This window comes from Rhincodon typus, chromosome 2 (assembly GCF_021869965.1).
Source record: "Rhincodon typus isolate 14 chromosome 2, sRhiTyp1.1, whole genome shotgun sequence".
Lineage (NCBI taxonomy): Eukaryota > Metazoa > Chordata > Chondrichthyes > Orectolobiformes > Rhincodontidae > Rhincodon > Rhincodon typus.
In genome coordinates this window covers 43,096,394-43,118,861 of record NC_063333.1, presented here as the reverse complement: position 1 = coordinate 43,118,861, position 22,468 = coordinate 43,096,394, and the positions used below count along the sequence as shown (strand labels likewise).

Below are 22,468 nucleotides of genomic sequence, written 5' to 3'. Positions count from 1 at the left end.
AGGGCCCAAAACTGCTCGCAATATTCTAAATGTGGTCTGACCAGAGCTTTATGAAACCTCAGAAGTAAATCCCTGCTTTTATATTCTAGTCCTCTCGAAATAAACGCCAACATTGTATTTGCCTCCTAACTACTGACTCAACCTACAACTTTACCTTAAGAGAATCCTGGACTACGACTCCCAAGTCCCTTTGCACTTCAGACTTCTGAAGTTTCTCACTATTTAGAAAATGTATTATCAATCACTAACTGATCTTTCATCCATTTTCATCATATTCAATCACTCCCCTTGTCACACAACAACAAAACAGACACACATCCAGGCTGAGACTTGCGAGAGTGGTAACAGCTGGCAGACATCAGGTTTCTCACACCATACAAAGAAGAAATCCTCAATCTAACCAGAGCGAGTCAAAATCACACGACACCAGGTCATAGTGCAACAGGTTTATTTGAAAACACTAGCTTTCAAAGTGTTGCTCCTTCATAGGTATAGTGAGAAAGGCATCAAGACACAGAATTTATAAGTAAAGGATCATACAACTGATGTGAATGTTTTGGATAAACCTAAAATGGCTTACTCCCTCCTGTTAAATCTTTAATCAGCTAGAAAGGAGATGCAGGTTTTGATTGATTAAAATGCAAATCCCAGAATTTCTTCCAAGTCACTGCCCTGAGATAACTAAAGGTTTTATCAATGTATACCAGAGATAACAAGGTGTAGAGCTGGATGAACACAGCAGGCCAAGCAGCATCAGAGGAGCAGGAAAGCTGACGTTTCCGGTCTGGACCCTTCTTCAGAAAAATTTTTCTGCAAATGCAAATTCACCTCATAGATTTGTGTGTGTGTGTCTCTCTCTCTCTCTCCCTCCCCCCACCCCTCACACACACACATACACACACACACACACTCTCTCTCTTCCTCCCTCTCTCTCACACACAAACACACCCCTACACACTCTTCCACAAACACACACACACAAACACTCGCTCTCTGTGACACACACACACACATATAAATCTATGGGGTGAATTTGCATTTGCAGATTTGTATTTACAGACACATTCTATTTTGTTCAAAAAGCACATAATTTGTAGACACAGTCAGTCAGTAGATCATTTTATAAATTCCTGCTTTGGAAATAAAACCAGCCTGACTTCTCCACCATGGCTAACCAGAGGGGGGCACAACTGTTCATATGGAAATGTAGGAAGCTCAACCTGCAACCAGCTCAATCAACTTTATTGTGCTGCATTGTTCTCCCATTACCATTAGTACTAACTCATTCTTAACCTGCTTGTGCTTTTATGCATTTTCAACAAATAATTCCCTCTCTTCTCTTTTGCAACCACTAGCTGCAACCAGTGAACATCTGCCAGGAAAAGGCCAGTACCAGAGGCATTCAGTTTCACCTCCACTTTCAAGAACAAAGCCAGTGAATCCTCAGATGTTGCCATGACAAGGTTAAGATTTTTCACCTGAGTGGGCAGTCTTTCTTAAGTTTGACTCAGTAGCAGAATCTGGTGAGCACATCACCTTCATTCAGAGGACTGCCAGAGACCAGGCACCTGCTTAGTCCTTATGGAAGATGATCCCTGTTCTCAACCATGACTGATTTAACCAAACTGCACAGGAATGTCAGACAGGGTCGTCAGAAGCATACTGTGAGCTGGATTGAAGAATTGAGGAGTCTAACAGTGTTACCAGTCCCACAGCAGCTCTGGCATATGTGCATCTCTCTGTCTCCATGGACAGATGGTGACTGTTATGGAGTCCCACCAATGTATTCAGTATGTGCCAGATATACACGTGGACCGGCATTCCATGCTCTAACCTTGGGTGCTCAACAAACAAGTTACAGTAACTCAGGCTTCTTCATGGCAGGATGTAGGGCCTCTGCACTAAAAACAACGCAATCCACACAGAAGCGAATCAGTGCTGGCACCAGTGAGTGTATGCTAAAAAAGCAACTTGAAGCATCTAAAGGTCATTTCTGAAGAAGGGTCCAGACCCGAAACATCAGCTTTCCTGCTCCTCTGATGCTGCCTGGCCTGCTGTGTTCATCCAGCTCTACACCTTGTTATCTCAGACTCCAGCATCGGCAGTTCCTATTATCTCTTGAAGCATACTCAGGTTGGCATCCTTCCATGCATATGCTTGAGGGATTGGGCACTAAGAAAGCAAGTAAACAGCCATAAAAAATCATTGTGTGCAGATGCATGATGCATGATGCATGTGTATCTCAGAATACAAAGCAACCTGGCAGAAACATGCAAACATAGATATTCCTGAGCTCCAAAGTGAAATTTGGTTGATCCATGTTGATATGATGAGGCTAAAGGTTTGCCGATGAATGACGTTTTGAATGTTTTGGTGGCCATGGAACTTGCAGGGGTGTGATGCAGAAGAAGCAGTTGCATGATGGCTTGGACAAGTGTTCTGTGTAGCTGCCAAACAGCCCCTCTGGTTTCCATGTCAGGAATGTGCACCTCTAGTTACCCAGTGAAGGACAAGGGAATTGGAGGTGGCATAAAAATAAGGAGAGTTGGGGTTTAAATCTGAGGCAAGTGCATGGAAAAAAGGTAGTAATTGCTCAGTGGAAAGACTCCTTCTTTGTGTACTTTCTAAACATGGTATGCACATTATTGTTCCAGAATTTAAAGATAGGCAATCAATTAAAATTGATTTCTAATTGCACTTATTGTCAAAGATGGTTATCATTTCACCAAACTGCAGACTAAGGCACATTAAAGAGAGACATGAATGCTGCATACTACTGAAGTCTGGTCATGGCCCACATTACCTCCAGTCTCTCAGTCTGCCACGATCCCCTACAATTTGCTTACCGATGTAACAGGTTCACAGTGGATGCCATATCCCTGCAAATACAGAAGGGAGATAGAGGGCTTGGTGATGTGGTACAATGAGAACAATCTGTCTCTCAACATCAGCAAAACTAAAGAACTGATCATTGACTTCAGAAAGAAAGGAGGAGAACACGCCCCCATCTACATCATTTGAGCTGAGGTTGAGAAGGTGGAAAGCGTCATGTTCCTCGGAGTGACAATAACTGATCACCTGTCCTGGACTTCAAATGTAGATGTATCAAGAAGGCACAACAACACCTCTACTTCCTCAGGCAGCTCAGGAAATTTGGCATGTCCATAAGGTCCCTCACCAACTTCTACAGATGGACCACTGAAAGCAAACTGTTCAGGTGCATAACGACCTGGTATGGCAATTGCACTGCCCAGGACCATAAGAAACTACAGAAGGTGGTGTGCACAGCCCAGACCATCACGGAAGCCAACCTTCCATCCACGGACTCCATTTACACAGCTCGCTGCTGCAGAAGGGTTGCCAACATCAAAGACCCATCGCATACCGGTGATGATCTCCCATAACCTCTTCCATGAGGCAGAAGATACAAAAGCCTGGACACACGTACAAGCAGGTTCAGAAACAGTTTCTTCTCAGCCATTTTTAGTCTGATAAATGGACTCTATACTCTCAAATAATGCTGATCTTGCTAATGTTGATCTCGCCTACCACACGCCCTGTGCAATGTAACCTGTATGTCTCTGTCTAAGTCTTCTTACAACCTCTGCTCTGTACATCCTTGCTTGCTATGATCTGACTGTACTGCTCGTAAACAAAGCTTTTCACTATACTTTGTAACACGTGACAATAAATCAGTCAATCAATCAATCAAGTTTAATGTTCCAGTTCCAACCAAATCTGACATGGAGCAAAAAAGTTGACAAGTTCAGCCGACAAAGCAAATAAATCCGCTTCCACTTCAGCCAATATATTTAAGTGGATTTCTAACAAGACTGCGCTCACTCTCAAACTACTTGCAATAATTGAAATGGAGATATTGAGGCTGTCTCAGAAATGTGAATGTGACCAGCCCAAGAAAAGACTGCCTGTTTTTTGAATTGATCCTATAGGCCTGCTGAGGGCCAGTGAGAGGAAAGCTGCAATCTTGAGCCTTGAATGATAAGACCACACAGACTGCTGATGGTAATTTCAGCTCAGGGCTTTTATTTCTCCCTCTGTGTATTGCAAAAGCCAATGAGTGATTGGTAACATGAGAAAATTTTTTGTGGGCTGGGAGGGGGCCTTGTCATATTCAACAGAACCTGGGAGTTGTGTGTATAGCCCATGTATATGTGAAAACTGCATTGGAATTCTAAGGACATAAATCCCTGACTTATTTTTTCAAGTCAGCCCTTGCCTGTAATGAGCTTAATTCCTGCCATATTCCAAAATCACAGAGGCTGAATTTTACTTAAAAATGGGTCAGTAGGTTGTGTCTCAAGTTCAGGCCAACTACTGCCCTGTTCCCGCCTGAAAACAAATTTGAAACCACTCCCGATGACTCAGTATCAAGTAGAACAAAGGATAACACACTGGGAGCCAGATGTTTCCTTTGAAATATTTCAAAAGTCTTGGCTGAATCTACTGGATAATTTGCAGAGTAGCAAAAGTAGAAATACTGAGAGTCACCACTAGGCAAATGTATAGCCATTTACTTTAATTCAACTGTTTAAACAGTCCTGGTCTTTGATGCAGTGATTAATCATCTACATTCACACATCCTGTCTTGCTCAGAGGAAAGCCTTTTTTTGGGTGGTGATCTCAGAAGTAACTCAGATGTTACATTTTACTGGGGTTAATGCATTATATGACCTCTGGGTCTAAAAATAATGGGAGGCAAAGATCAATTTCGTTCTGGTGGAGTGCAACTCCATCACGAAATATGAAAATTGTATCTCTGACTAGTTCATCAGGTTCCAAAAATGTGTTTAATTAAAGTAATTATAATGAGAATGAAGCAATGAAGGTTCTATATTAGTAACACTGCTTTTTATCACTACTGAGATGACAGTCAATTTAAAAACTAGCTTTAGGCCCTCTTTTTAATTATACATTAAATATTTAAAGTATTAGCAAATAATCTACTGAAAGAGACACCATCCATGATTCTCCACTTGTCCTGCTCCCATTGGAACATCTCAGATGGGGAGCTTTTACACGGAGAGTGAAGAAACACGGATAGGAAAGTTACTCCATGAAATCCATATGCATCGTTTGGTGGTCATTATTGAAGCTCGGAGCTCCATGGGCTTCCAGTTGCCTGCTACTTCAGCACACTACCATGTTCCCTGACCAACATTTCTGTCTCAGGCCTGCTGCAGTGCCTGGCAAGGCTCGGCCCAAGCTTAAGGAATATCATCTCATTTTCTGTTTGGGTCCTCTGCAGCCTTCAAAACTCAATATTGAGTTCAGTTCCTCCATGTCCTTTACCCATCCCTACACCCTAGGCTCTGACTTGATATAGGCTGCTTTAAGCAAAGCCAACCCATTTTCACCTACTCATTGTCCCCATTATCAGCTTTACTTTCTCCCTGGCATACTATCATCCATCACTTTGTCTGCTAACTGTCATTGTCTCTCTGGGCTCCATCTCTGCCTAAACCCTCAATCTTTCCATCCCAACCTCTAATACCTGACTTCAGCATACATACCACCTTTCCTGAGTTGCTATAAGTTCTGTACAGTTTGTCCCTAATTCTCAGGCATTGTCCCTAGTTCCAACCAGTTATTTTCATCTACCCTGTCTTTTTCTGTTAATATCTTGAAGACTTCAATCAGATTACTCCTTAGGCTTCTATGTTGAAGAGAAGACAGGCCGAATTTTGTATAATCTCTCCACATAAGTTAATCCCCAAAGCCCAGGTATCATTCTCGTAAACCTACACTGTAGTCCCTCCAGGGCCAATGCATCATTCCTAAGATGTGGCGCCCAAATCTGCTCATAATATTCAAGTGGGGACTAAGCAGAGTTTTGTAAAACTGCAGCATAACTTTTATATTCTTACACTCCATTCCACTGGATATACAGGCCACCATTAGCTTTCCTGATTATTTACTGCACCTGTTTGTGAGATTTTAAAGATCTCTGCACCCAGTGCTTAGAACAATTGGAGAAACTGGGGCTGTCCTCTTTAGGAAGGTTAAGAAGAAATTTGATGGAGATATTCAAAATATTGATCAGTCTAGACAGTGTAGATGGAGAGAAATCGGTTGAAGGATCAAGAACCAGAGGACATTGATTGAACATAAATGTCTAAAGAACCAAAAGAAAATATTTTTCACATAGCGAGTGGTTTGGATGCAGAAAACACAACCTTAGAATATGGTGAAGGCAGATTTTTTAGAAAATCAATTTTAAATCAACCAGCATGGACATATCAGGGTACCTCCATGGTAGGTAGGGTGTGAATACAGAACAGCTGCCCAGAGGTAGGCAAACTATCACTGCACCACAGACTCTCTAAATGATGAATAGCAAGGCTGGGAATCAAATCTAGACTAACCGCTTATAAAACTGCACTGTATCACCATCAGTGACGGCACCACTGCATCAAACATGAGTCATAGAATTGAATGAATAACAAGAAAATGTATTTAATTGCAGAACCCAAAGAGAAAAGTCATGCCTTTCAAAAGCAAACTGGTTAAATAATTGACATGAAAAACATTACAGGGGCACAGGGAAAGAGCAGGAGTGTGAGATGAGCTGCTCTTGTAGACAGTGATAGTAGGAACTGCAGATGCTGGAGAATCTGAGATACCAAGGTATACAGCTGGATGAACACAGCAGGCCAAGCAGCATCAGAGGAGCAGGAAAGCTGATGTTTCGGGCCTTGACTTTTCTAGATTTTCTGAAGAAGGGTCTCGGCCCGAAGCATCAGCTTTCCTGCTCGTCTGATGCTGCCTGGCCTGCTGTGTTCATCCAGCTCTACACCTTGTTATCTCTGCTCTTGTAAACAGTCAACTCAAATGCAACAAGTTGAATTGCCTGCTTCGGCTGATCTTCAACATTAAATGTGTATTACAGCCATGCAAATAGGTCTCTCACAAACATAGTGTAGTTGACATGGACAATAGTTTCACAAAATTTATAAATGGAAACCTTGGTAAAATATCTTGATAAGGCAAACAAGTTGATAAGGCAAAAGGAGAAGGCAAAAGATATAAGATATATTTCCACCTATCAAACTGAAGAAAGATTGTTAAGTTTATTACTAATTAGCTAGATTAGTTCAGATATAGTCATTGATAGCTCCAATCATTTAAAGACATTTTTAAATCAATATGTTCATACATGACGTGATATACATCTGGAGTAGGTGGGACTTGAACCCAGGCCTTCTAGCCCTGAGGTAGGTACACTACACTGTACCATAAGAGTCCATAAAACACTAGTCGGGGCAACTTGGATTACTGTTCCCATTACATTACCACTGTGCTTCACCTCCTTCTAATCAGTAAGATGCTCAGAATAATTACTTATTTAACTGTGGTGAAAAACTGCCAGTTAATTATTACCACAAACATATTTCTAGATTGTCTTTTATTTCTATCAGCACAAAACTTTCAAGCACACCAATCTTAACAACCAGATAATGTTTGTTATTTCAAGAAAGCCAATGACAATGCATTTGTTACTTGCAAAATGTTGTGTGTAGAAGAAAAACATCCATCAAGATAAATATTAAATTAGCACAAATATGTTTTAATGTGTTAAACAGAGCTTGTTCAAACCTAATTTTGGATTGGCAGCAGGAGGGGTCTAAAGCAAAATGAACATGTGTTTCCAATTCTGAAACCTCCAAACCTAATGAGTGCAATGGTCATTCACAGCAACTCACATTTCCTTTCATTTAAACACAGGAAATTCTATGCATCTGGTGTACATATATTTAAACTGATCTACCCAGTTCTCCTTCATCCTTTGTGTGGGTCATTCAGATTCTTTCTGGAACTGTGCCAGTGTCATGATTCATCAAATGTAAACTGGAAATATTTTTAAAAAATCAAGCAGACTACTTAATTAACTTTATCCTATAGTTCCAATTCATTATACATTCTGTTTCTGTGTATGCCGAACTGCTAATACTTTAGAATAACTAAAATCAAATCATTAACTCTGCCTTTATCTTTTAACAAACAGAACAGGGCGAAGTATGGAATTGTGCACATTTCACACTTGCATATGTAATTGTGTATACTACAGGCTGGGAGAAGGCAACCTCTACAAAAAGCAAGCTTGATTGGAAATTATGTTTCAGTGGGTCTGTGGTTAATCCCTATTTCTAAAATGCAGTTTAACAGCACAGATATTTCCTTTAAAATAAAACCTTTGTTTTAAACAGAATCTGCAAGACCCTGTTAAGAAACTTGAATATTAGCTCATTTGTGCAAAATTGAAAATGCAAAATAAAGTAGCTGCAATTAGCTTTTCTGACCTCATCTTAGACACTATTTCAATAGTAATTGATGAAAAATATATTATACAATGTGCTGAGAAATATAAGGTGGGGTTTACTTGGCACTAGTTTCATCAGTTGCAAGCTAATTGTTGTGTAATGTGGTCAAATTCCTGTCTGGAACAGTTACTCAGTTCTGGAGATCAAAATGAACACTTCCTCTTAATTTTATGGTCAGTTTTGGGAATTGGTATCTTTTCCTAAACTTCTGTAAGATGGGTATAACATAGCAAGCTGTTTTGAAGGAACAATGGGGAAAGTTTAAATTGGCTGGCAAATGTCATGTAATTTTACTCCTCATCCCATGAGATTTCTGACTATTAATGCACCAGGAATACACAAGAGGAAGCCTCTAAACAATCTACTTCAATCGCATCAAATGGGTTAAAGTATTCTCAACCCAATCTCCAAAACATGCAGAAATCAACACTATAATATTTAACATTACACTGGCAATCTCATCAGAGCGACTATGATGTTGGCAGATGTAGAGAATTAGAAAGGTTATTTTGGTTCAGTGAATGCTTTTCTGAAGTTAGCATTATATATGGGAGGTAGTGACCACAGTCACTAGACTAAAAATCCAGAACCCCAAGCTAATGCTCTGGGACAGAGGTTCAAATCACACCACAGTGAAATTTGAATTCAATAAAATCTGGAATTTTGAAAACCTAGTCTAATGTTAACCATTGTCAATTGTCACAAAAACCAATCTGGTCACCAATGCCCTTCAGGGAAGGAAACTGCCATCCTTATCTGGCTTGACCCACATGTGACTCCAGACTCACAGCAATGTGGTTGACTCTTATCTGTCCTCTGAATGGCCTAGAGCACCAACCAGCTCATGGATAATTAGGAATGGGAAACAAATTCCATGTGAAAATAGTAAAAAAATTCCAACACAGAGGCAGTTGTCGAGTGAGCTTTACAATCAGTAATGAAAACTTGGCTGTCAGAGGAATATTACGTTTTCTAGCATTGACTTCTATTTCCATATCAAGCATAAACATCTTAAATTAAACATGCGTAGTTTAGAACTCTCTAACCTCTTGAATATAAAGATGACTGGCTCTTTTTGTTATATTTGCTGATGTAAAATGGATTTACTAGTGAAAAGGTTACTTTCCTGCTTCACACAGGTACTCTCATGAAATCTGGTTAAAGCCAAACAAATCGACTGTCTATTTGGGAAGTGTCATGTTTCTTGCAAAAAGTGGAGATATAGAGTATGCTCATTTTTAAAAAAAATGTGGAATTGAGGTATAATTCAGCATCTACATGAGGAACTGAGTAGAATATTGAGGCACATTCTTTGCAGGTAAATAAGGTTGACCTGGAAATGGTTATCAGCAAAGGCAAACTGACTGACCCTTGTAAATTGAAATATTTAGATAATACAAACAAATATTTATATGGATGCATAAATATTGGATTGATTTATTAATTACCCAATCATATAACTTATCACTTCCAAAACTCTTTAATAAAAATCTTTTTTCAAGCAACTACTGAACTTACTTGCAAAATAAATTATGATTTAATCATTTATTTCACTGACTTACAGCTACATAGTCAGAATCACATGACTGATGATGTTCGAGGTCGAAGTCAGCAAAATCAAGCAGGACACGGTGGTGATAATCCACAGTGATGACCCAGGAACAATCAACGTTACTGCCATAAGGACTGGGATAGTTTGGTGAGTGGATTTCACCGTTAGGAGCTGTAAAATTCCCACCACAACCTGAAAGTGAAAGAGGAAATGTATAAATTTAAAAAAAGAACTTTAAAGCTATTTCTCATGTTGCAGCAAGTGACTTGGAGAAGGCTAATTACTCCGCTAAGTCAACACTGTACGCCTTCTCTACAACTTCAAATCAAACAGTGGGGATAAAAATCACGATTAAATATTAATATATTAATAAAAGGCCCTGATTTTTTGTGTGAGCATTCACTGCTCTAGTCCACAGGATTTATGGTCTTTCACCCTGTGATTTACAGTAACAAAGAAGCCAAAACAATACAGTGCCCACTATAGAGAGCTGTGTGAACAAGGAGTCTCCTCAATGAATCACATTGAAGATTCCTTAACAAGGCATGCAGGCTGCAAAATTTAGCTTTGTAGCATTGCGGATGCTGAAGATACAGAAGACAGGAGCTTGTAAGATGACAGCCAAGTTACCAATATAGAGGACACAATGGCCCAGTGGTATTATCACTCGACCTATTAATCCAGAAATTCAGCTCCTGGTCTGGGGAGCTGGGCTCGAATCCTGCCAGGGCAGATGGTGGAATTTGAATTGAATTTTTAAAAATCTGGAATTAATAATCTACTGATGACCATGAGACCATTGCTGATTGTCAAAAAACCCATCTGGTTCACTAATATCCTTCAGGAAAGGAAATCCGTCATCCTCACTTGGTCTGGCCTACGTGTAACTCCAGACCCACTCTCAATTACCCTCTGAAATGGCTTAGTAAGCACTTAAGGGCAGCCTTAAATCAAAACTGGCCAGCCATAATGCCCACGTCCCACGAGTCAATTTAAAAAAGTTGCTTCTGGCTTGGCCACACAGTATGCGTGATTTTGACAAAGTTTGCAGAGTGGGCATTTGTGATGTTAACAACTGCTGATTTAGCACAAATCTGTCATTTTGGACATCACAGGCCCTTCAAATATTCATTTTAAACATTCACTAGGGACCTCAGTCCAATAGCACTATTGAAAGGGATCACCATTGGACTTTCAAGTGCAATGCTTTTGTCTTTCATTTGTGCTGTAGTTTGAGTAGAAATGCTGTATCCTACGTAATTGCAGTAGTATGGAAAAGTTTGGATTCAAAAGGGAATGGTGTTTGCCTTTGTGAAGAGGTCAGAGGAATTTGAAAACCTGTCAAACTTGCCCATGTTCACCGAAGGCACCTATTATGGGAGACAGTTTTCAGTTATAGACAGCAGCGAGAGGGAGCTCCGCAAACAGGGAGGAGGATGACACCTCGATCTCAAAGAAGATTTTATCTAAAAAGGGTATACAGGGAGCACTTATCCTACCTCTGCCTCGGCCAGGAACAGTGTCTGAGGTGTCTATGTTTTAACAATGAAGTAGCCGCTGAGCTGAAGATGAGTAGATAACAACAGGTTTGTACACCACTTAACTCAACAAGACCAGATATACAGTAATTACTCATTGGCATCCTTGTGTTCGCTAATAGTGCTTAAAAATATATATGTATTTCAACACAGCATTATGCACATCAAGTAAAATCTAGCTCTTTGACAGAGTTTTTGGACAAGTGTTCTAATATCTCATGTAGCTCATGCCATCTCTTCCCTGATTAAACTCCTATGAAACATGTTAGGATGTTTTGCCATGTTAAAGATACAAAATAAATGCAAGTTGTTATTGCATTAAGATGGAAGATCCTAAAAAGTGGCACTCTCACTCAGATTTACTTTTATGAAAGAAGGAAGCTTATTAGCGTTTCTGAGAGGAAATTCCACTGAGGTCACCTTCAGAAATGTGAAGCTGTATTTCCACTCTGACAATTCTTTCATTGTGCAGAACTGTCAAAGGAAGGCAAAGGACACCCTCTTTTCACAGAGGTCAGCCACCGTATTCTCAAACTTAAAGGTTGTGACAGCTATTTTGACACAATAAGTACATAAGGCAAGTGTGATGTTAGGATGCTGGGAGGGTAGGGTGCCAGATGGGTAGTAGTGAAGGATGCCAAATAATAGGGTGCCAGGTGGATAGGATGTCTAATGGAAAAGTGGTGGAGTCCTGTGTAGGGTACCAGATGAATAGGAGATAGGGTGCTAGGTTGAGGGGTTCAGGTCTGGTGATGGGGAGATATTGTCAGATTGAGTCCAGCAGGCAGGAGAGGGGGTTTGGGTCAGATCTGGTGTGAGGCTGGAGGGAAGGATGGTGTCAGATCAGATCAGTTCAGGATCTGGGGTATGTAAGGAGTCTGACAGAGGTGTAGTTTGGGGTTTGTGTGATAAGTGTGGGGTTAGTTGAATAGTTATTTAGAAATTAGATAACATATTTAATAACCTAACTCTTCCTGAGTAGCTACTTACTTAACTTCATCAGAACCCTCAGAAATGGCTGATTTATGGAGACTTTTAGGGGGTTCCAGATGTAGAGAAATAACCGAGTGAAAAATTTGATTTTCTGAGCAATTCCTTCAAAGTGTTCTACGATGGGGTCGCCATGTGCAACTCCCATCAATAATGATGGTCTGGTCATTGGAATATCTGGGCCAGAATAATTAATCAAACAAAAACACAGGTGTCAGTCTTAGCTGCCTCAATCCAGAACAAGATGAAATCCTGATTCCTGAAATACCACATCTTCTATTTGTCAGGTGGAGCAAAGACTCCTTTCTTTAGAGAGCTTTTCACTGCCTCATCTTTTGATCAAGTCAAGCCAAGATGTGCAGTTCAATTTATTACCATTGGTGCCAAGCAAAGTCATAATTGCACGAACCTCATACTTGTAGTACAAGATAATGTCTACATACATACTGAAAACACTCTTGGTATGCATGTGCAAAATGCCCATGTGCATTATCCCTGCCAATACTACCAGTGACATCATTCTGTCCCATTTGTTCATATTTGTTGTGCTAATTTGGGCATTACCATGTTTTTTAACTGGCAGGGAATTTCACCAAGTGTGCATGCATGGAACTTTATCTGCGAGCAATGCAAACATTTCAGGAGACATGACCATAGTTTAAACAGTTTGTGAGTTAGTGCAAACAAACAGAAGTAATAAATATTACAATAAACAGTTCAAAATTTACAAATGATCCTAAAAACAGGCCTCTTATTCTGACTCACCTCCTGCTATCTGTTTCCAGGTGGCATTGAAACCTTTTGCATTGCTATTTGAATTCGTCTTAAATCGGACAGTGATATAATTTCCAGTGCTGGAGACCACTAATGGGTTGTTTGGTGGGCGGGTTCTACACAGTTGGGCTAACCGTACAGAAGTAATGTCTGGACCACCATACACCTGAATAACACAAAGGATACACAGAGTCATGGAATCATAGAGTCATACAGCATGGAAACTGACCCTTTGATCCAACCAGTCCATGCCGAACATAATCCCAAACTAAGTCAGTCCCACCTGACTGTTCCTGGCCCACATCCCTCCAAACCTTTCCTATTCATATACTTATCCGAATGTCTTTTAAATGTTGTAATTGCGCCCACATCTATCAGTTACTCAGGAAATTCATTCCACACGTCAACCACCCTTTGTGTAAAGAATTTGCCCCCCTGTCTTTTTTAAATCTCTCTCCTCTCAACTTAAAAATGTGCGCCCTAGTCTTGAAATCCCTCATCCTGGGGAAACGACAACTACCATTAACCCTATCTCCACCCCTAATGACTTTATAAAGATCTATAAGGTCACCTCTCAACCTCCAGTGAAAAAAGTGCCAGTCTATCCAGTCTTTCTTTATAACTCAAACCTTCCATACCTATCCCTCCAAACCTTTCCTATCCATGTACCTTTCCAAATGTCTTTTAAACATTGTAATTGTACACTCATCCATTACTTCCTCAGAAAGTTCATTCCACACGTGAACGACCCTCTGTATAAAAAATCTGTCTCTCATGTCTTTTTAAAATCTCTCTCGTCTCACGTTAGAAATGTGCCCCTCATCTTGAAATCCCCCATTCTGGGGAAAAGACAATTCCCATTAATTCTATCCATACTCCTTATTATTTTATAAACTTCTATCAGGTCACCTCTCAACCTCCTAAGCACCAATCAAAAAAGTCCCAGCCTATCCAGCCTTTCTTTATAACACAAACCTTCCATACCCAGCAACATCGTGGTAAATCTCTTTTGAAACCTCTCCAGCTTGACGATATCCTTCTTATAACTGGGTGACCAGAACTGGACACAGTACTCCAGAAGAGGCCTCACCAATGTCCTGTAAACCTTAACATGACTTTCCCAACTCCTATACTCAAAGGACTGAGCAACGAAGGCAAGCGTGCCAAATGCCTTTTTAACCACCCTGTTTATATGTGATGCAAACTTCAAAGAATTACGTACCTAAATCCCTTGGTCCCTCTGCTCTACAACACTATCCAAAGGCCTAACATTAATTGTATAAGCCCTACTCCTGTTTGTTGTACCAAAATGTAATAGCCCACATTTACCCAGATTGAACTGCATCTGCCATTTTAAGCCCATTGACCCATTTGATCAAGATCCCTTTGTAATCCTAGAAAACCTTCTTCAATGTCTACTATGCCACCAATTTTAGTGCCATCCACAAACTTACTGACCATGCCTTCTTTATTCTCATCCAAACCATTTATGTAAATCACAAACAAAAGAGGACCCAGAACCGATCCCTGTGGAACCACTGCTGGTGACAGGCCTCCAGTCTGAAAAACAACCCTCCCCCACCATTCTCTGTCTCCTACCGATAACCAATTATATTTCCATTTGGCAAGCACAACCTGAATCCCGCGTGTCCTAACTTTACTCATTAATCTGCCATGCGGAACCTTGATGAAGGCTTTACTAAAGTCCAAATAAAGAATGTCTACTGCTCTGCCCTCATCAATCTTTTTAGTAACTTCCTCAAAAGAAAATTCTTTGAGACTGAGGCAACTCCTGTGAAACTGTTATTTAAGCAAAATAATTTTGGTCAAGGTAGAAGAAGATGAATAATAATCTTAATTTCTATTTTCAAAATAAACGTGTTTTGTCATTCCACCTGCAATTATATAAAAACTAGATGGAACAGGACTTTTGTAACATGAACACCATTTCCTACCATTTCTAGGTGACCTTGTTACTGGCCTGATAATCTGCACGGGCATCCACTCATAGAAGTGAAATGCAGAGGTTCTGTGTCGAAATGAATGGGTGTATTTAAAGCTCAGACCCAAGGACATCTGCATAATGCCTATGGATTTAGTTTGGCTTCTACTTCTTTCTGCTTTATTAGTTCCATTGATTTTAATGTTAAAGTCAGCATTCCAAACTTCTGAGCAATCCTTAGCCTAGTTTACAGACCTGGCAAGCGATCGTGGAAATATACTTTGAGTAAAAATATAGTTGTGTGCCCGTGAGGGAAAAATAAAGAACTGAAGAGTAACTACAGTGAAACCATGAAATACAAATCACAACGAGCTACTTGTTTTGGAAGCATCTGAAAACTAAACTAAATGGAAGTCAGGCAGCAAATTTGAAAAACAAAAGCAAAAACTAACATGTTACAAATCTCAAATAAAAACATGCAACGTTGGAACTGCATGTTAGAGAATGAATGGTTAATCTTTTCAACAAAGTGCTTCATCAGAATTTGTTGAACTTGGAGGAATGTTTTGTACCATTTTAGAGCCAACTGCATTCCCACGGGAGTGAAAGGTTATCGTTCTCAATATAATACTTCATCAGAATTTGTTGAACTTGGAGGTATGTTTTGTAGCATTTTATAGCCAACACCAATCCTCCTAATATCTCCCTTGTTCTAACTACAGGCTGCCATTGTCTCTTTCATGCATATATAGTCCATGCCTTAAACCACACGTAGATTCAGTTTCTTTCTAAACAGTTCGGGATATCAAATCAAGTACTTTTCACTCTTGAGAAGTGATCTTATCAGCTTTGGATACAATTGAAGTACTACAAAAGTGTAGTTTATTATTGGATTGATTTGTATTTTTGTTATTTTGTTCCTTCGGTTTACCAAAAAGAATGAAAAACTCCTTCATGAGAGCCATTGATTTACTACAATAACCAGACTCACAAGAGTGAATTTGTTTTGAAACAGTGTTACTGTCTAACAGGGGAGCTTTCTACCATTCTGACTAAAAAAGATGCATCTTGTTGAGACTCTTATCTATTTTAGAAATTCAATTCACCAAATAAGGATTTAAATATCCTATTTTCTCCCTATATACAAGTTTTCAAATTACAAAAACACTATAGTGATTAGACAGTGATTGCTTTTAACTCTAGTCCCAGATTAGTAACCCCTCACAAAACTATGTTGTTTTTTATTCCTCAAATACGTCCTTATAACCTGGTTGGGCAATCACTGCTCGAAGTTGGATAGAGTACTTGTGGATTGGGAGGCAGGGAGTTAGAATTTGGTGTTTGTAAAATGCTAGGGGGGAGGAAGCATTGTGTGGTCCCTTTAAAAGATCATGTGCTTTTCCTGTGCTTAGAGATTTAAAATGGACGTCTATGAACAGCAGCTTGAAAGTTTGCATGTACACAGAGAGCACCTGAATTGAAACATTTGTATCAAAAGGCCCTACAATTATCAGGCCAAGCAGCAATTTTTTTTTAACTAAGACAACAGACTTTTGATTTTAACCAATCAATCTGAACCACGAACTTAGATAGCAAAAACCTATTAAATTTAAGTCTGATGTTTTTGACAACATTGGACCAATCTTATTGTAGGCAATATTGATAAATCATCAAGGGTATAAAAAGAAGGGGACAGTTGGACAACGACCCCAGAGCTAGCTGCCATCTGCCAGAGCTAATGGCCCTCAGTTCTCGAGAGAGAGAATCGCTGGCTCTCACTGCCTCCTCTATGCCTTAGAGAAAGCACCATCTAAATAACAACTCTACTAATGGCACAATTAGTTAATATTCCTGACAAAAGAATCAACGGAGAAGGCATTCCTGACAGAAGAATTGACAGAGATGGCACAGAACATTCCGGTAGACACGTAAGCTGGCTGTAATTTCGAGAGACTAAATTCTACTTTTTTTAATATATAAGTGGGACTTGTATTTATTGGAACGGCATACCGTTAGAATCTTGCTTTATTTGGGAATAGTTAGTAGTTAGGAGGAAATTTTTCAGTTTGTTAATAGTTCAGTTAATTTATTGATTGTTAGAGTCAGATAAATAAATAAACAATTTAAAGTGAGTGTCGGGGTTTATTTTATTTAGCCACTAAAAGTTGCTGAAAGGCAAATTACACCATTTTTCACACTCTTTTTACAGATTATAGGACAAAGTGCTTCTCTTTGGGTGTTTCAGTTTTAGTTTTTAGAGGGGAAGGGGGCCAACCTCCACTTTATAACGATCGCTAACTGGAGCTAATTTCTGACATTAGGAACTTTACTAAAAGGTAAATGTATTTCACATTGGTTTAATACAGCTAGTGTAAGGCAAAGCCTTCATTCCATTAGTTTGCAATGTGCTTGAGCTTAATACTCTGCAATGAAAAATCAAAGACCCACCCTCTCTCAGCTTTTCTTTTAAATTATAAATTTGGTTATTCTCAGAACGAAATGGCCACATCTACCCTGGGTCAAAGTAAGTACTGCATTTCTGACGAATATGAAATTCTGAAATTTAATGTGTAGTGTACAACATGAAAGTTAATACAATGGCTGCCACAAAATGACACACTCCATTAACAAAGAGAATAATCAAAATAATGCACGCTGTCCTTATTTTTGCTTTAAGACCTGCAACATGCTGATTCATTTGGTGCTTGAAAAGAGCATCTTACAACAGTAGCTGGTGTTGTTCTGACTTTTATTTTCTGGCCCTGTGCTTTTCCAATTGGGACAGAGAGGTCCAAATAGGTCAACTCTGTGAAAAATTACACTGTTGGATTGGGCTGATGGACTGAATGACTGTAGCCGGAATCAAAGACAGCCAACACTGCTGTAGGGAGACACGTCAATTTACTTTTATCAACATCACTGCCTCCAAACAACTGTTAGAAATCACTCTTATGATGTTTAGTTCCCCTTCTCATGCTTTTTTCAAAATTGCCTAATATCAGAGAAGGTTCCATTAAGTTGGAAGATTGTGAATGTAACTCCTTTATTCAAAAAGGGAGGGAGACAGAAACCAAGAATTGACAGGCCAGTCCATTAACAACTATCTCAGGGAAAATGTTCGACACTATTACGAAAGACATAATAGCAGGACTACTGGAGAAGTTCAAGGTAATAAAAGAAAACCAACATGGTTTTATGAAAGGGAAATTATGTATAACCAACTTATTAGAGTTAATTGAGAAAGTAACGTGCTGTGCATAAAGTGGGACCAACGAGTATGCTGAGCTTAGATATCCAGAAGGCATTGATAAAGTGCCATATCAAAGGTTATTGTGGAAAATAAAAGCTCACAGTGTAAATGGTAATAAATTGCAAGGATAGAAGATTGACTGGCTAACAGGAAACACAAAGTCGGTATAACTGGTTCATTTTCTGGTTGGCAAGGTGTAGTGAATTGTGTGCCACAGTATCAGTGCTGAGGCTTCAACTTTTTACAATTTACGTAAATAAATTGCACGAAGAGACAGAAGGGTACTTGCAAAATTTGCCGATTACTAAAGAAAGGCTGGAAAGTAAGTTGTGAAGAGGACATAAGGAGGCTACAAAAGGATATAGATAGATTTAGTGATTGGAAAATGTCTGGAAAGCTAATAAAATGTTATCATTTACTGAGAGGAGAATTGAACACAAAAGTAGGGAGGTTATGCTTCAGATATACAGGACATTGGTGAGATCACATTGGAGTACTGTGTATAGTATTGGTCTCCTTATTTAAGAAAGGATGCAAATAAATTGGAAGCAGTTAAGAGAATGTCTACTAGACTAATAAATGAAATAAAAACAATATTGTGCAGATGCTGAAAATCGGAAATAAAAACTAAATGTACTGGAGAAGCTCAACAAGTCTGCCTGCATCTGTAGAGTGAGAAGTAGAGTTAATGTTTCAAGTCTAGTATCTCTCTTTATCAGAACTCAGCTCACAAAAAAGGTCATAACTTTTCTTCAAAACGATGCTACAAGCAGAGTCCTAGACTATTTCTTTTCAGGCACAGGTAGATAGATTCTTGATAAGCAAGAGAATGAATAGTTATTAGTGGTAAGAGAAAATGTGGCGTAATCCAATCAGCCTTGATCCTAGTGAATGGCAGCACAAATGCTCCTAATTTTTTTGTTTGTTTGGATCATATAGATGAATGAGGCAGCCAATTCTGTTGGAGAAGGACATTTCAATTTGTTCCATCATCATCATTGTCTCTAACAAAGCATTAGAAAATCACAATTGCAGTTTTTAGTTCCTCTTGACATGTCTTTCGCATCCCTGGCCATAGTAGTATTCTCTCTTTGGTCTGATGTTTCTAAAGCCTGGATTCCTACCCAAGGCAGCAGTAACACACACGAGGTATGAGAGGCTCAATGATTTATTTAGGATCTACCAACACTTGTGTAATATACAATGATATATTACGCTAGTACTAATAGTTCCTAAATCAAATTAATTTAAACCTATAAATTTTACTCAAACTGCAACTCAAAGCAGAAACTCTAATTGATTAAAGGAATACTACCATTCATAATGCCGACAGTCACCTTAAAGGAAACAGAAGTAATCTCATTCCTGAAAATAAATTTGTTGTATTTAGAGTTCATACCTCCAGTACATCAAAATTGCAAGTCTGGTGATATTCCACATCAAACTCATGGATGGTGAGCTCAATACTGCTGCCAGAATCTCCGTGAATGACCCAAATACATTCCTGATTATGTGGATACCTGTCTGGATAGCCAGGACTGCTGAATCTGCCTTTTGGCCCAAGCAACTCTCCACCACATCCTGAAAAAAAAATCAAAATAGATGGCAGCATAATCACACAGGCAGGAAACTAGAAAACAGCAAGGACCATTTGAAATTAGGACTGAGTTCAAACAGACTCAATTTTTCCAGTTGCATGGGTCTGCACTGTCGGAGTCACAAATTTATGAGGAGATGTAAATGCTTGCCAAGGGCAAATATGGTCTATCAACGTGTCATGATCAGAATACTACTGGGCAATAGAAAATAACACATGCATGGATATCCTAACGTAACTGTTCAAATTGACCTAGGGAGGATTTGACATTTTGAGTCAGGATCACAATGTTGGGGTCAAATGGGGGTCATGACTCTGTGTTGTGCACGGACCAGTCACACTGCAGTGATTTTGTCTCAACTGGCCCATTACTGGTCAGAGGAGGAGTTTGTGATCCAATTAATGACAGTAGATGGGTAGGCTCATGAGGGAATAAAAACTCCCAGTGGAGGTAAGGGCCAGAGAGCGTGCCACCATCTTGAGACACACGCTGAACAACCATAAAAGATTCTGGCTTAGGAAAATGACCGCAACAGCCAGGGTACCATTGTGGAGAGGGTTCTCTATCACAATACCCTTGCTGTTCCAGAAAAACAGGCAGAACAACACCAGGCAGGATGGTGCCAGTCATAGAGTCATACAGCATGGAAACAGATCTTTCGGTCCAACTAGCCCATATCAAACATAATCCTAAACTAAACTAGTCCCAACTGCCTGCTCCTGGCCCATATCCCTCCAAATCTTTCCTATTTATGTACTTATCCAAATGTCTTTTAATGTTGTAATTGTACCTACATCCACTACTTCCTCAGGAAGTTCATTCTACATGTGAATCACCCTTGGTGCAAAACATTTGTCTCTCATGTCTTTTTTAAATCTCTGTCGTCTCACTTTAAAAATGAGCCCCCTTGTCTTGAAATCCTCCATTCTAGGAAAAGGACAATTACCATTAACTCTATCTATACTCCTCATTATTTTATAAACTTCTAACAGGTCACCTCTCAAGCACCAATCAAAAAAGTCCCAGCCTATCCAGCCTTTCTTTATAACTCAAACCTTGCATACCCAGCAACATCCTGGTAAATCTCCTCTGAACCCTCTCCAGCTTAATAAAACCCTGCCTATAACTGGGTGACCAAAACTGGACTCAGTATTTCAAAAGAGCCAATATCCTGTGCAACCTCAACATGACTTTCCCAACTCCTATACTCAAAGGACTCAACTCTGTACCCAGCCCCACATCAGGGCAGAAATTTAGCCTGAATAATTAGGTACACGTTCACTCATGCCACGATGTATGTGCACATAGATAAATATGTACATGGAAGAATCCACTTTTTCATACAACCATCACATGATACCAGGTTATAAGTCCACAGGTTTCCTTGAAAACACAAGTTTCAAATAAACCTGTTGGACTATAACCTGGTGTTGTGTGACTTCTAACCTTGTCCACCCCAGATCAACACCAGCACCTCCACATCATACAACCATGTAAAACGCATCCTCACTCAAATAGATGGAAAGGCTAGTTCTCAGAGAGAGATACACACAAGTGCACAAAGAGACTGAAGGCATACTTGCAAAATTTGCCAATCACGAAAGATAAGTAGGAAAGTAAGTTGTGAAGAGGACATAAGGAGGCTACAAAAGGATATGGAAAATGTCTGGAAAATGAAGTAAAATGTGGGAAAATATGACACTGTCCAGTTTGGCTACAAGAATAAAAAATGTATATTATCTGAATAGTGACAGCTTTCTGAACTTTAAGATGCAAAGCGATCCTTTTGCATGAATTATAAAAGGTTAGTATGTAAGTACAGCAAGTAATTAGGAAAGCTAATAAAATGTCATGATTTACTGAAAGGAGAATTGAACACAAAAGTAGGGAGGTTTTGCTTCAGATATACAGGGCATTGGTGAGATCACATTTGGAGTATTGTGTACAGTATTGGTCTCCTTATTTAAGAAAGGATGCAAAGAGTTTAAACAGAGATATTGATAGTTAAGTAATTGGGCAAATATTTGGCACATGGAGTGTAATGTGGGAAAATGTAAAATTGTTCATTTTGGAAGGGAGAACAATTTAAATGATTTAAGTCAAGAAAAACTGCAGAATGTTGCAACACAAAATGACTTGATGGGTACTTGGGCATGAAACACAAGCAAGTTAACACCCAGGTACAGCAGGTAATCAGGAAGGCTAATGGAATGTTAGCACTGAAGGACCCTCTCGTGGGTCTGCTCCTGGGCCTGGCCGGGCTGGCTATAAACAGGTCCAGGCAGCGGGGTGGAGGGGTCATATCTACTGTATGTCTGCCCCTCTACCACAATTACATTCGTGCCCAGGTGACCTTGAAAAAGGGAGTTTGTGGTGTCCATCAATGCATAAATGCCTTTAAAACATGTGGGCAATGTGGGCAATACGGTGCTTTATTTCACCCTCCAACTCCATTTCGATTTCCTGCTCTCCCTACCTCCCCCTC

At 39.6% G+C, this 22,468-nt stretch overlaps 1 protein-coding gene across 1 annotated transcript in view; it reads right to left on the bottom strand.

The window, feature by feature from the left end:
- Positions 1-22,468, bottom strand: part of cubn (cubilin (intrinsic factor-cobalamin receptor)) — a 266,050-nt gene that overhangs the window by 140,648 nt on the left and 102,934 nt on the right. Inside the window, exons 20-22 of the mRNA XM_048606979.1 lie at positions 19,785-19,966; positions 13,185-13,359; positions 9,902-10,083 (exon numbers count right to left, since the gene is read on the bottom strand). Coding sequence (XP_048462936.1) covers positions 9,902-10,083; positions 13,185-13,359; positions 19,785-19,966 — 539 coding nt within the window. The remainder of the gene's footprint in view (positions 1-9,901; positions 10,084-13,184; positions 13,360-19,784; positions 19,967-22,468) is intronic.